This window comes from Chroicocephalus ridibundus, chromosome 1 (genome assembly GCF_963924245.1).
Source record: "Chroicocephalus ridibundus chromosome 1, bChrRid1.1, whole genome shotgun sequence".
In the NCBI taxonomy this organism is placed as follows: Eukaryota; Metazoa; Chordata; class Aves; order Charadriiformes; family Laridae; genus Chroicocephalus; species Chroicocephalus ridibundus.
The window spans coordinates 87,038,502-87,051,613 of record NC_086284.1 but is presented as its reverse complement, the minus strand read 5'-3'; the positions used below and the strand labels follow the sequence as shown (position 1 = coordinate 87,051,613).

The 13,112-nt window shown below is 42.1% G+C and overlaps 1 protein-coding gene across 4 annotated transcripts in view; it reads left to right on the top strand.

Annotated features, from left to right (window-relative positions):
- SCML2 (Scm polycomb group protein like 2) overlaps positions 1-13,112 on the top strand; it is a 71,973-nt gene that overhangs the window by 55,012 nt on the left and 3,849 nt on the right. For all 4 annotated transcript variants that reach the window (XM_063342534.1, XM_063342525.1, XM_063342509.1 and 1 more), the window contains 3 exons: positions 1,152-1,355; positions 7,628-7,810; positions 8,902-9,015. In XM_063342534.1, coding sequence (XP_063198604.1) covers positions 1,152-1,355; positions 7,628-7,810; positions 8,902-9,015 — 501 coding nt within the window. The remainder of the gene's footprint in view (positions 1-1,151; positions 1,356-7,627; positions 7,811-8,901; positions 9,016-13,112) is intronic.

Sequence of the window (13,112 nt, the reverse complement as noted above, 5' to 3'; positions counted from 1 at the left end):
AACTTCTTTACTTTGAGGGTGGCAGAGCACTGGCACAGGCTGCCCAGAGAGGTGGTGGAGTCTCCGTCTCTGGAGACATTCAAAACCCGCCTGGACGCGTTCCTGTGCAACCTGGTCTAAGATGACCCTGCTCTGGCAGGGAGGTTGGACTAGATGATCTCCAGAGGTCCCTTCCAACCCCTGTCATTCTGTGATTACGTGGTTTGGGGCTTCCGACATCCTTCAGTACAGACATCCTTCAGTAGCAGTTATAGATGTAGACATGACTGTTATACATGCACGTGTTAATGCTATATGGGTGCTTCAGAATGGTAGGTATATACTATGGGGTTGTCTTTGTTGCAGCTTCTCAAACAGGAGAAAAATTAGCGCAGTAACTTGGTCAGGCCAGCTTTTTAGAATCACCTCTTGGTGTACCTGCCAGTAATTCTTACTTTATTGGAACTAGTGTATGAACAGAGATTAGTCAAAATGACAGGCTGAGAGGGCTGGGGTTGTTCAGCCTGGAGAAGAGAAGGCTCCAGGGAGACCTTATAGCAGCCCTCCAGTACCTGAAGGGGGCCTACAAGAAAGCTGTGGAGGGGCTGTTTGCAAGGGCATGTAGCGATAGGATGAGGGTCAATGGTTTTAAACTAGAGCAGGGTAGGTTTAGATTAGACATTAGGAAGAAGTTCTTTACAATGAGGGTGGTGAGACACTGGCACAAGTTGCCCAGAGAGGTGGTGGAGGCACCGTCCCTGGAGACATTCAAGGCCAGGCTGGATGAGGCTCTGAGCAGCCTGATCTAGTTGAAGATGTCCCTGCTTACTGCAGGGGGGTTGGACTAGCTGACCTTTTAAAGGTCCCTTCCTTCTGACCCAACACATTCTATGAAAATAAAAGATAAGCACAGATTGTGACAGCTTTATTATATTAGCAAGGTAGAGAAGGGCTTTAGAGACCAGAAAGAAGTGCATGTAGGACTCAGGCAGGAGAACCTTGACAGAGGACAGAGACAGCACTTTTTGTGTGCTCGGAAAGTATGCCTGCATGTTCAGCTTCTTGACCAGTATATCTTTTCCTCAGGATTAAAACTAAAAAGATGGTTTACAGTTCTAACTTGGGAACATGTCTTAGTTCCTCGTCAGTAAATATGGCTTGTTGTTTTTCAGTGTGTGTTTATGTCAACAAGCATGGAAATTCTGGGCCTCACCTGGACAAGAAGAAGGTTCAGCAGCTTCCAGATCACTTTGGACCAGGTCCTGTCAATGTGGTGCTTCAGCAGGCCGTACAGGCTTGCGTGGATTGTGCCTATCAATCCAAAACAGTCTTTGGATTTCTGAAATCTGGCCATCATGGAGGGGAAATGATAACTGGTATGTGAAGATGCTTCGTTTCTTCCTTGTCTTCCCTTGCTTGCAAACTTGAGGTAGGGCAGAAGAACTGAAGTAGCTGCAATGAGTTTATATTGCTTTTGTAACTATTTAAGCACAGTCAAGCACATATACTTGTGAACTCCTTTACTAAGAGAGTATTGGTGGTGTGGGCTTTATCTCACTTTGGGTCCAGGATGATTTGAACAATTCTTTAAATTAGAATTTAGTAATAGCAGCGTTAAATTACATATACACAGTACAGTTAGATTTCTGTACTAAGTCGAGCTCTTGCACCTCATTTAGCAGCTGTAGCCAAACATTCGTGAAGTAAACTCAGTACAAGTGAAATATCAGCTTTATTAATTCAAGTCATTCACATAATCTTATCCATACGTAGTGTTTGTGTTCTTAACCAAGTCGGTGAAAAGCTTCAAACTAATCTGTCTAGCTTCCAGGCAAGTGATTCCACGTGTTAAAGTGCTGCTTCTTCCCTTCCTCCATTCCCCAGAATTGTAGCAGTACCTTAGGTCAGTGTTCATCCACCTATGTCCCCTATTATGGAATAGGTTTATTTCTGCTACATTATTAATGGCAGGTTTACGGATAAATTATCTCAATATCTCAAATGGAATAGCTGCTGCTTGACGTTTTTTTTCCTTCTAGGCTAGGAAATATTCTATATAGCAGTTAGCACATCAATTCATAATTCCATCACTGGCAATAAAAAGACTTTGTGCTATTTTAATCTCCTTACATTAACACACGATGTGAAAGATCGTTAGTGGAATACAGGTTCAATTAAATCCTCATAAAGATGTTGCAGTCTAAAAATATTTAAAAAGCAGCATCCTGACCTGTTTATAGCAGAACTTCAGTAAGCCTTGCTTATGCATCCCCATGAACTTGTTCACAAAATGGATGCTGCTTCTCTGCTGTGTAGTAAAGGTTTAATGGCGTTGCATGTGTGTGGTTTTGAAACCCGTATTGCTTTATTTTTGCAAGATAAGTGAAAGTTTATTACATTACTAATACCTTGCTGTACCTAAGTCAGACAAGTCAATTTTGCTTGAAGAAAATGCTTTGAGATGGGCATTGCCAGTATTCTGTTTGTGATTGTTTATCACGAAGGACTAAATCGTAGGCCAGTGGCATATCTGAGCTGTGACTGAGAGGTTGAAAATAATTATTTCACAGAGGAGAGAGAAATTTCAAAATCTCTATGTAGTTTTGGTTTGTTTACATTCAAAAATTCTGTATGAAAAGGGACTACTGTTCTGCACCTTGCTTCACTCTAAGGCCTTGATTCAGAGGAGCCAGCTCTGTAGCCCTGGATTTGAGGAACCTGGCGATGTGGGCTGCTCCTGGAGCTGAGTCCTGGTCCAGGTGATAGCGAGCCACAAGAGCTCCAGTGGGTTCCTCATGTTCTTGAGCTCTTGCCTTCTCATTGACTTGTCAAACAAGTTGCTGAGAAGCGGGTGAGCAAATACTCCCCATCATTTTATCAAAAATTTGTGTGATGTATTTTGAGAAGCACAAAATGTGACTTAAGTTAATGTAGCACATTACAACCAGCTGTGCATGTGAACAGTAAGGAAGAAGGGGAAAGCCACAGTGGAACAAAATGAGGAATTACAGAATGAAAGCGTGAGGATGTTTTCTTGTGGAGTCTTTGAAAGTGGTTTTGGAGTGTGGTTTGTTGTTTGGGTTTTTTGTTGGGTTGGGTTTTTTTTAAGACTGGCAAGAAAAAAAAAAGTTGCAGCAGAGAATAAGCAAAGAAATCTAAATCTTTTGTGGACTAACAAACTTTCATGATGAGTATTATACCTGCCATAGGAGAATAGTGTATGCTGTTGAGGATGTGGATAAAATAATCTTGCTAGAATACATGTGAATAATTAGTGGGTTCTTTTGGTTCAGCTGCCAAAGAAAATAATTGTTTTGAATGGAATTGAATTTAGGATTTTTCCATCTTTTCTTACTCAAACAAAAGCACAAACCATTTTATTTTTGCTTGATGCATAAGGTTTCAATTCAAGCAAATGTAACTGAAAGGAAATTAAAGGCTTGATTAGCAAGCCTGCTAATGATGGTGGTGTGTCAGCCCCGTTTTTTCTCCTTGTAGCACAGAGACTATGGCGTTTGGTGGGATGAAATAGTCTGAGGCTCAGATGATAAATCTTACCAAGCAGAGAATTAAAATAAGACTTTTGGGTAGTTTCTTCACTATCAGACAAAACACATTTCTCTGATAGTTTAGTGCTCAGCCTTTCTCCTGGCTTGAACTGGTATTTAAAACGTACTTATACAATGAAAGGCGAAGAAATGAGAATGACTCTTCGGCCTGAGACTGCACACGCAAGCTCCGGTCCCTGTTTGTCATTAGAGGTTGAGGTTATTGCACTCCAGAAGGACTTTTTATTTTTTCACCTAGCACTTACATGGGAAGTAAGAGGCTTATGTTGTCCCAAAACAGAGCAGACAATTGATCTGGATCCCACGCCCTTGGTTGGAGTTCTTACGGTTGCCTCAGGTGTTCAGAGTACAAGGGAGCTGTGTTTGCACTGAGTCTTTATTTGTGGGTTTTTTCCATGGTATGTCATGCTGGGGCAGTCACACTGCCTCAGCTGTTTATTGCTTTACCCTCCTGACAACTCTAAGATAATATTGTTCTTTTCAGCGCTTCTCTTCAAAATGAGAAATTAAGGCATGGAGAATAAGTGATTTCCCCAATGTCATATAAGACGACCCGTAAGGCTATTATAAAGCATTTTAAATTTTTGCTGTAGCTGACTACTACCTTGCAGTAAATTTGTCAGGAGATCAGGCTGTGCTAGGTCGCACAGCCCATTTGCTCTCCAGAACTGGTTGAGTTCCAAGCAAAAATTTGCCTTCAGAGACCCCTTCCCCAAATAGGAGGTACAGGAGCTTGTGTCGGAGCCACATGTAGGACTGTGAATCATTAGCATTTCATTTGAATGTTGGAGCCTGGAAAAAAATGAATGGGCCATGGAAACACGTGGGTCTGGGATTTGTCCCTGTAGAATTGACTCTTAAACTTTAAGTACTTGCATTGGGTCAGTCTGTCATGAAAGCAGATGAGAGAGGTAGCACAATCATAGAATCATAGGGTTAGAAGGGACCTCTGGAGATCATCTAGTCCAAGCCCCCTGCCAGAGCAGGGTCATCTTAGACCAGGTGGCACAGGAACGTGTCCAGGCGGGTTTTGAATGTCTCCAGAGACGGAGACTCCACCACCGCTCTGGGCAGCCTGTGCCAGTGCTCTGCCACCCTCAAAGTAAAGAAGTTCCTCCTCATGTTTAGGTGGAACTTCCTATGCTCAAGTTTGTGCCCATTACCTCTTGTCCTGTCACTGGGCACCACTGAAAAGAGCCTGGCCCCATCCTCCTGACACCCACCCTTTAAGTATTTATAAGCATTGATAGGATCCCCCCTCAGTCGTCTTTTTTCCAGACTGAAGAGACCCAAATCCCTCAGCCTTTCTTCATAAGAGAAGTGTTCCAGTCCCCTAATCATCTGTGTAGCCCTTTGCTGCACCCTCTCCAGCAGTTCCCTGTCCCTCTTGAACCGGGGAGCCCAGAACTGGACACAGTGCTCCAGGTGCAGCCTCACCAAGGCAGAGTAGAGGGGGAGGATGACCTCCCTTGACCTGCTGGCCACACTTTTCTTGATGCACCCCAGGATGCCATTGGCCTTCTTGGCCACGAGGGCACATTGCTGGCTCATGGCCATCCTGTTGTCCACCAGGACTCCCAGGTCTCTTTCCACAGAGCTGCTCTCCAGCGGGTCAGCCCCCAACCTGTACTGGTGCATGGGGTTATTCCTCCCCAGGCGCAGCACCCTACACTTGCCCTTGTTGAATTTCATAAGGTTCTTCTCTGCCCAACTCTCTAGCCTGTCCAGGTCTCTCTGTATGGCGGCACAGCCTTCTGGTGTGTCAGCCACCCCCCCAGCTTTGTGTCGTCAGCAAACTTGCTGAGGGTGCACTCTATCCCCTCATCCAGGTCATTGATGAGTATATTGAAGAGGACTGGACCCAGTACTGACCCCTGGGGAACACCACTCGTCACTGACCTCCAACTAGACTCTGTGCCCCTAACCGCGACCCTCTGAGCTCTGTCTTTCAAATAGTTTTCAATCCACCCCACTGTCCATTCATCTAACCCACTCTTCCTAAGCTTCCCTATGAGGATGCTGTGGGAGACGATGTCAAACGCCTTGCTCAAGTTAAGGTAGACCACATCCACTGCCCTCCCCTCATCTATCCATCCAGTCATGCCATCATAGAAGGCTATCAGATTAGTCAGACATGATTTCCCCTTGGTGAATCCATGTTGAGTACTTCTGATAGCTTTCTCTTCCTCCACATGCCTTGAGATGACGCCCAGAACGAGCTGTTCCATCATCTTTCCAGGGATGGAGGTGAGGCTGACCGATCTGTAGTTCCCCGGCTCCTCCTTCTTGCCCTTTTTGAAGACTGGAGTGACATTGGCTTTCCTCTAGTCCTCAGCACCTCGCCTGTTCTCCAGGACCTTTCAAAGATGATGGAGAGCGGCCCAGCAATGAGTTCTGCCAGCTCCCTCAGCACTCTTGGGTACATCCCATTGGGGCCCATGGACTTGTGAATATCTAATTGATCCCTCACTCGATCCTCCTCAACCCAGGGGAAGTCGTCGTCTTTCCCCGTTACTTCCCCCAATGCCTGGGACTCCTGAGGGCTGGGCCAAGCAGTAAAGACCGAAGCAAAGAAGGCATTTAGTAACTCCACCTTTTCTGCATCCTCTGTCACCATGGCTCCTGTCTCATTCAGCGGTGGGCCCACAACTTCCTTTTGTTTCCAGTATACTTGAGGAAGCCCTTGCTGTTGAGCTTGACATCCCTAGCCAGGTTTAATTCCAAGGCGGCCTTGGCTTTCCTTGTTTCATCCCTGCTTGATGCTAGCTGGGTAACTTCAATTAACTCTAATCAGAAGCTTCCTTACATCTACAGTGTAAGTAATTGACACTTCTGATTTCCTAAGGAAGCCTAAAATATGCTAAACTTGGGCGTTTTCTTTGGTTTTGTATGCGTTATCTGTCTCTTCTGTAACACAATATGGAAATGTTCGTTAATTCAAATCTGTGAATAAAGGCTTTCTTAACATTTCTGGTTTTTGTTTTTGTTTTTTTTTTTAATGCATCTGCTACCAACAAAATGTGATCCTTTAAAGCTCTACTTCTCATTTGGAAGCTTATGTTAACAACAGAAAGCTGCATGACAGGCTGAAAACCAAGAAGACAAATTGATGCCTAAACTTGGTGTTTTGTGCCTCTTCTTCCTAGCCCTAAGTTTAAGTTACAAGTTTGTTCATGCTTTGTTGTAATGTCTTTCTAGTCAGAAGTAACTAAAAGTTTCAGCTAATGCAATGATAATTATTTATCAGTATATTGGTAGTATTGAGCCTCTTCAAAATCTCACTAATTTTCACAAAAAAGGAAAGTACCATCAGCTGCAACACTCTGGGGGGCAAGGACGAAGGTCAACAAGTAAAAGACATAGACACATGTCCAGGCTCTTTGTAATCACTCAGTTTAAAAGACACCAGATCAATTTGTGGCTGTTGTGGTATCTCTGCTACCTAACTCCTGTTGAAATAAATGGGAGCTTGACCACTGTAGTGTTGACAGCGGAACAGATTTCTCTAGTGGTAAAATAGCAAATGGCAAAACAGTTTCTGGAATCAGAATTTCAATGGTAATGGATGCCAGCATGCTACCACAAGTATGCTCAGTTCAGTTAGAAACTGAGGAAAAAAAAAAAAACCAAACCTGAACTCGTTTGCTTCCTTTCTTTCTTTTTTTTTTTTTTAATGTTTAAAATTTTTTAGCAATTACTGTTAGGTTCTTTTCTGTGTTATCTTCTGTAAATAGGTGGTAGAGAGGTTGCTGTTTTATAAGCAAACAACAGAAATTACACATAAGGTTCTGGTGATGAAAGAATAGCTGCAAGTGGTTTTTTTTATGCTGGTGTGAATCCAAAATTATTTTGCTAAACTAAGTTCCCACAGAGCAAATTTAAACTGGCATGGATCTGACAGAAGGTAAAATCGGACTTTTGGATGTAAATTTGTTAACCTATCAGCGTGATTGTTTACTCCTCTTATTTCTTGTGCGGTTTAAATCAAATTGGATGTCTTCTCCTTTAAGTAAACAATGATGTTTTACTATAATTCACAATGCTCGGGGGGATGTTTGACATCATCTTCTTATTCACAGCTTCCTTTGATGGGGAGAAGCACGCCATCAATCTTCCTTCTGTAAACAGCGCATCGTTTGTCCTACGCTTCTTGGAGAAACTCTGCCACAGCCTGCAGTGTGATAATCTCTTCAGTAGCCAGCCTTTCAGCCCTTACATGGGATGTGCACATAGTCCTACGGAGTATGATAGGAACAAACCAGGTACTGTTAGACAACTGTTATTTTCAAGTGCTGATATTTTTGAGAAGCGTGGTGACTTTATGAAACGCAACTTTTTAATCTGTCTTTCTGAGATGTGAATTGATTGAAATGAATACGCTTCAGTTCTTAGTGAATTGGTTCCAGTGCAGTAGTGCCTTGACAGAATGGGAAAGCTCATACCACATGTGCAGAAATCATTTTGTTCAGCAAACTCCTCCTTGTAGCCAAGCCAGGAAACACATGTATCGTACCACTGTGATACTTCTAAAGGACGAGCTCAAAACTTCACATTTCATTTGTTAAATTTATGTTCAGATCATAAAATAAACTTTCAAAAAGATACTTACTCTGCCTCATGAGAAGGGACTTGCCCTGAAAGGGAATTCAGTCTAGCCCTTCCCACACCAGTAAAAGGTCCTTTCTTCCCTCTTCATTCACCTTACTCAGTGGTGGCTCCAAAAATTTTGCGTTCTATGTACAGTCCAGTCTTCTAGTAGAAGAGGTGGGTTTTGCTGGTGACTGCTTATGATACTTCGTATGAGGCCAATATCTTTATCTGCCGCACTGGGAGCATGGAGTGAGGGGGAAATGAAATGTGTGCAAGATCTCCCATCAGGTTTTTTGCAGGGCCTGGTCCCAGGCCAAGGGTTACCAGGAGCCATCGTTGAGAAAACCTTGATATCAGGGCAATTTCCCAAGATTCATATTGGGTTGTGAAGCTTTCTCACAGCTGTCTAATAGCTGAGTCTGTCTTCCAAATGCTGCTTTAGAAAATAAAATATTCCTTTTTTCTTTTTTTTTCCCTTTCCAATGGAGAAATTGTGTTTGTAATTCTGTCTGTCATATGAAAGTCATTAGTTTTAACTCTTTTCAGAGAGGTAGCCAGGGTCAAGGTAATTTGAGTGATGACAGTATAAACTAAGCTGTGCTTCAGCTTGGAAAGCTTGTATCAAAATGACCGAGTCTGTGTGACATAAGAAACTGAACTGTAACCTGGTGAATGGCTGATGTATGTCTTTCCTTTTGTCCCTGGACTTTCCCCATGAGCAGCTTTATGCTAGAATAATAGGTGGTGACTTTCCTCTTCACAGCAAAAGAAGAAATACCTGAAAACAGGAGCACTAAACGATACTCTCAGGACTCTCCACCATATACCGCTCCTCTTTCCCCTAAGCTTCCCAGAAATGATGCTCATCCATCTGAAGGTAATTACATTATGTCAGGATTATATATGAGGATTATTTATGGTTTCAGTATTTCCAGTCAAAAAGGATCGAGTTCAGCGTATGTGTCTGGTTTGTCTCTAGCCTTTGACAGGTCAGGGTGAAAGTTTGTTAATTATTGATCACTGGCACAGATTTTGCACTTAGGGAAGATCTACTGCAAGTTCCAGCAGTCCTTCTCCTAAACCTGCTAGCCTTTTTTGTGAAGGGGCGCAGGCAAATAGGTGACAGATGAAGCTTCCTGCTCCATATATGGCTATTTATCAGAAATCCAATTGCCTCGAAATGGATTAGGAGACAAATTGGAAGCAACTCTAGGCTGGGGCCATTAAGTGTGTAAGAGCGTAGCTTGATGACACAATTCAGCTGAGTTTATAGCTAGCTGCCTGTGAAAGTTGTGCTGCTCCTGCTTTCCTTGCCTCCTTGCAGTGGGATCCAGGCCCCCCCAGCTGGGTGGTGAGCTGAACCAGCGAGGAAAAGCACAGAAAACATTTTGGTGAAGCAAAGAGTCATTTGCGGTTTAGTTCTCAGGACTGACTCAGCGTGGGCTCGGATGAGCCCAGGGAAGGGTTGAATGAAATGCAGCCATGGCCAGGGGAGCAGCGAAGCCTCCCCGTGGCAACGGGCTGTTAGATTGATTTAGCTCACTGATGAATAGCACCTTTTCCTGCACTGCAGCTCAGCTGCAATAACTGAACACATGTCTAGTCTTAGTCTGCCTCTGATGTAAAGTAAAGCATCTAGGTTTAAACCTCAGTGGAAGAGACTTATGAAAATGTGGGCTTTTTTACTCTGCATTTGCCACTAAACTGATTAAGCCGTGTTAGCTTGTTGATGTTGACTCGTCCCATCTGATACGTACTTGCTCTTGCTGCAAGGTATTTACACAGCGTTTCCAAAGGGTTTTTTGAAATATGATGGGGTTTAGTTATTTCTTCCTTCATATTACTTTTTTTCTTCTTTTTGGAGATCCCGGGGTCATTTTGTGTCTATTAGTATCAGTGGAGCAGAACGATCTCTTTTTCTGTGCAAGTTAAAAAGTCATAGGACTACAGCTAAAGCAGAAAAGGATATAAAATTAAAATGTTCAAAACGATAGCTTATTTTAAATGGTACACGTTATTTTTTATATATGTAGCATATTAACTTCTTTGTATATAGTAACAGCAGCAGGAAACACCGTTCTGCATCGATTATTGATTTTTGTGTCTTTCCAAAAGAAGTACTTGCTTAATTCCACAGATATATTGTACACCTAAGTCAGATGTTTCTGGTAGGCAACTTAGTAAGCGTAGAGCACTTAATTATACTCAAATTAAGTTGTTTCAGTTGGAGCAAAACAAATGTTTGAGCAGATCTGCATTATCTTGTAAGAAATCTTCCTCAAAGTAAATGTGCATGCACATACTGCTTTTTAATCCTTGTTTACTAATGGATCCCTTTTACAGATGAAGTCAGTGTACTCCTTAAAACACATTTTAAGATCAATAGTTCATTATAAAGTGCAGTTACTTGGATAAAAAATAATTAAAAATAAGTGTTTTGCCATGGTTTCAGGGGTTTGAATTTGTGCTCTGTGCATTTCAAGAGGCAAAGCGTTCTCAAGTGTTGTGTGTTTCCCATTAGGGCAATGTCCTCTGCTGAAAATCTGGAGGTAATTTTATAGTGGTCAGTCATGGGTTGGTTAGCAAGAAAGATCCTGCCCCAAAAAAGTTCTGGTTCCATTGAGACATAGTTGTCTTGAAATAGTTGTTTTGAAATATCATTTGAAGGCAAAGTGGAATAATTGTGGGAAAGGGTCTTTCAAACAGCTCATTTTCCTTCTGATCTGCTTAGGGATATGTTTTGCAGATTTTGCTGTCTTTCCTACTCACTAAAAGTTTCTTCTTAAAGTTATGAGAGATAAGGGGGGGGGGGGGGGAACACAACAGGAATTAACTCAGTCTCCCTCCCGCTGAAAACAGTGTTCTTACTACTGCAGATGATTACATCATTCCCGTTATGTATGAGGCAGAACAACTGGCTTCTAATTCCCAGAGGAGCTTCAAGAAAACAAGACGTTTGATTCCTGCTAAGGCCTTCAGTGTTTAAACAGTCTGTCATCCTTACATTTGAAACATAAGGCCTTTTATTGGCCTTTTATTAATCTACCCAGAGATCAGGCATTCTGCAGTGGAACCTCCCGTCTCTTTCCATACTACCATTCACAACTGCTCAAAAAGTTGAGGTGGAAGCGTGTCATTCGTTGCTCCATGGATTGCAAAGCTCCATTTGCTAGATGCTGATTTTGAATCAGCTGTCATGCCAGTTGACCACTTTTTCGACAAGATTGCAGCTGTATTTTGTTTGTAGAGAAGCTAGATGGAATGGAAAGGGAAGTGGACTGGAAACTATAGGTGCTGAACAGAAACACTTTCTCTAAAAGATGATGGTCCTGGGAAGTATGCCAGCTTTTCCACCTTGTGTATGTGAATTGAGAATTTATTGTAAGATAAATTCAAATGCTGGTATCTTGGGAAAAAAAGCAGAGTTGATCTTTCCCAGGCCTATTTACTATTGTTTACTTTAGGATATATAACATCAGAGAGAAATGTGGGATGTAATTGGAATAAATACAATTAAAATCTTTTGTAATACGGTCAATTTTAAAAATCTTTGTGTCTTCAGGAATCTTGATGAGGATTATGCAAACCAGTTATTTTTTAAAAGTCCTATATTTGGGACCTCTGCTTGTTTACTGTAACTACAAAAAGTTTTTTTCCTAAGATGTTACATGGAATTGGCTGATACATGCTTAATACTCTAGTTCAAGCTTTCTGCTAGGGAGTACTGTCTCCATTGTTTCATCCTACCTTTCAAGACTTCTGAAATCTGAATCTCCAGGTTCAGTCAGTTAAACCTGAGGCTCCTTCGTGTAGCTTTGCTGTAACTGTAAAGTATCCCCTCTGCCTTTTGGTCTTGGACTGAAATTTCTGTTAGTGGCTTCATTCTCTACAGTTCTAATTTTCCCCTGGTCGGCTACCCTTTAATTTTATAGTGCGTATCATTGACTACATCTCTTAAAGTCTTTCTGAAATTCTAATAGAACGATGGCTTTTGTTTTTCATTTTGGTAGGTTGCTGCAGCTACTTCAAGCTGACAAGTGTAAAGAAGTTAATTTTCTTGTGTGTTTGTTTTCCTTGCAAACCTCAGTAGCTGCTTCTTTGCTTTTGTGATTCAAATCTAACAAACTCGAAAGTTTTGCAGTGGTTGCTTTGAAGGTTGTGTATGTGAAAGAGAAGGGCTCCTGTCCATAAAAGCTGCTTTATTCCATGACTATCAAGTTTAGTAAAAGAAGTTACATCGCCTTGCAGATCCTGCCTTACTGAATTCACTAAGTAGGGAGCTGGCTCTCTGAGTGCCTTTGTTCCCTTTCAGGATTATGCTATCTGAAGACCAAAATCCACTTAACAGTTCTTCACTGCACTCCACTTCTAAACAGGTTTCAGCAGAGAACCGAAGACTTCGTGAAGCAAGCTGAAAACATGCTCGAGAAGCTCACTGGGTTGTTTTAGGAAAATACTCTTGCTTTAGTTTTAACTGGGTAGTTGCCCAATAAAGTCTTGAAAGTTGTCATATAAGAAGGGTAGTAAAAACTTTATTTCAGGAACTTGTTTCACAGAACATATCAATTCTTATCCCAAAAAATATGCCGCTTCACTAACATGTGTTTTGTAACTTCACTAGAGTCATTTTCAAGATGGTAGTGTGGGGTTTACACTTCTGTGAACCTGTTAGCTATATTTTCCAGCTCTTAACTCTCCTGCCAAGGCAGCATTTGTTTCATACAGATTTGCACATCGTGCTTCCAACTTCTTTCTCAGGCTAGATATTGGCCTGATGCAAACAGAGCAATACATATGATTGCTAGAAAATGAAGTGGGATTCTCATTGATGTGTTGGGTTTTTTTCCCTCATATAGCATATTTCTCACAATCAGGCCTGCATTAGGTTGACCCAGAGTGGAACTTTCAGTAATTATGCAAGCCTGGCTCCTGTCTCATGGTTCAGGGAAATGGACCTGCTGAGCTTTGCTCATC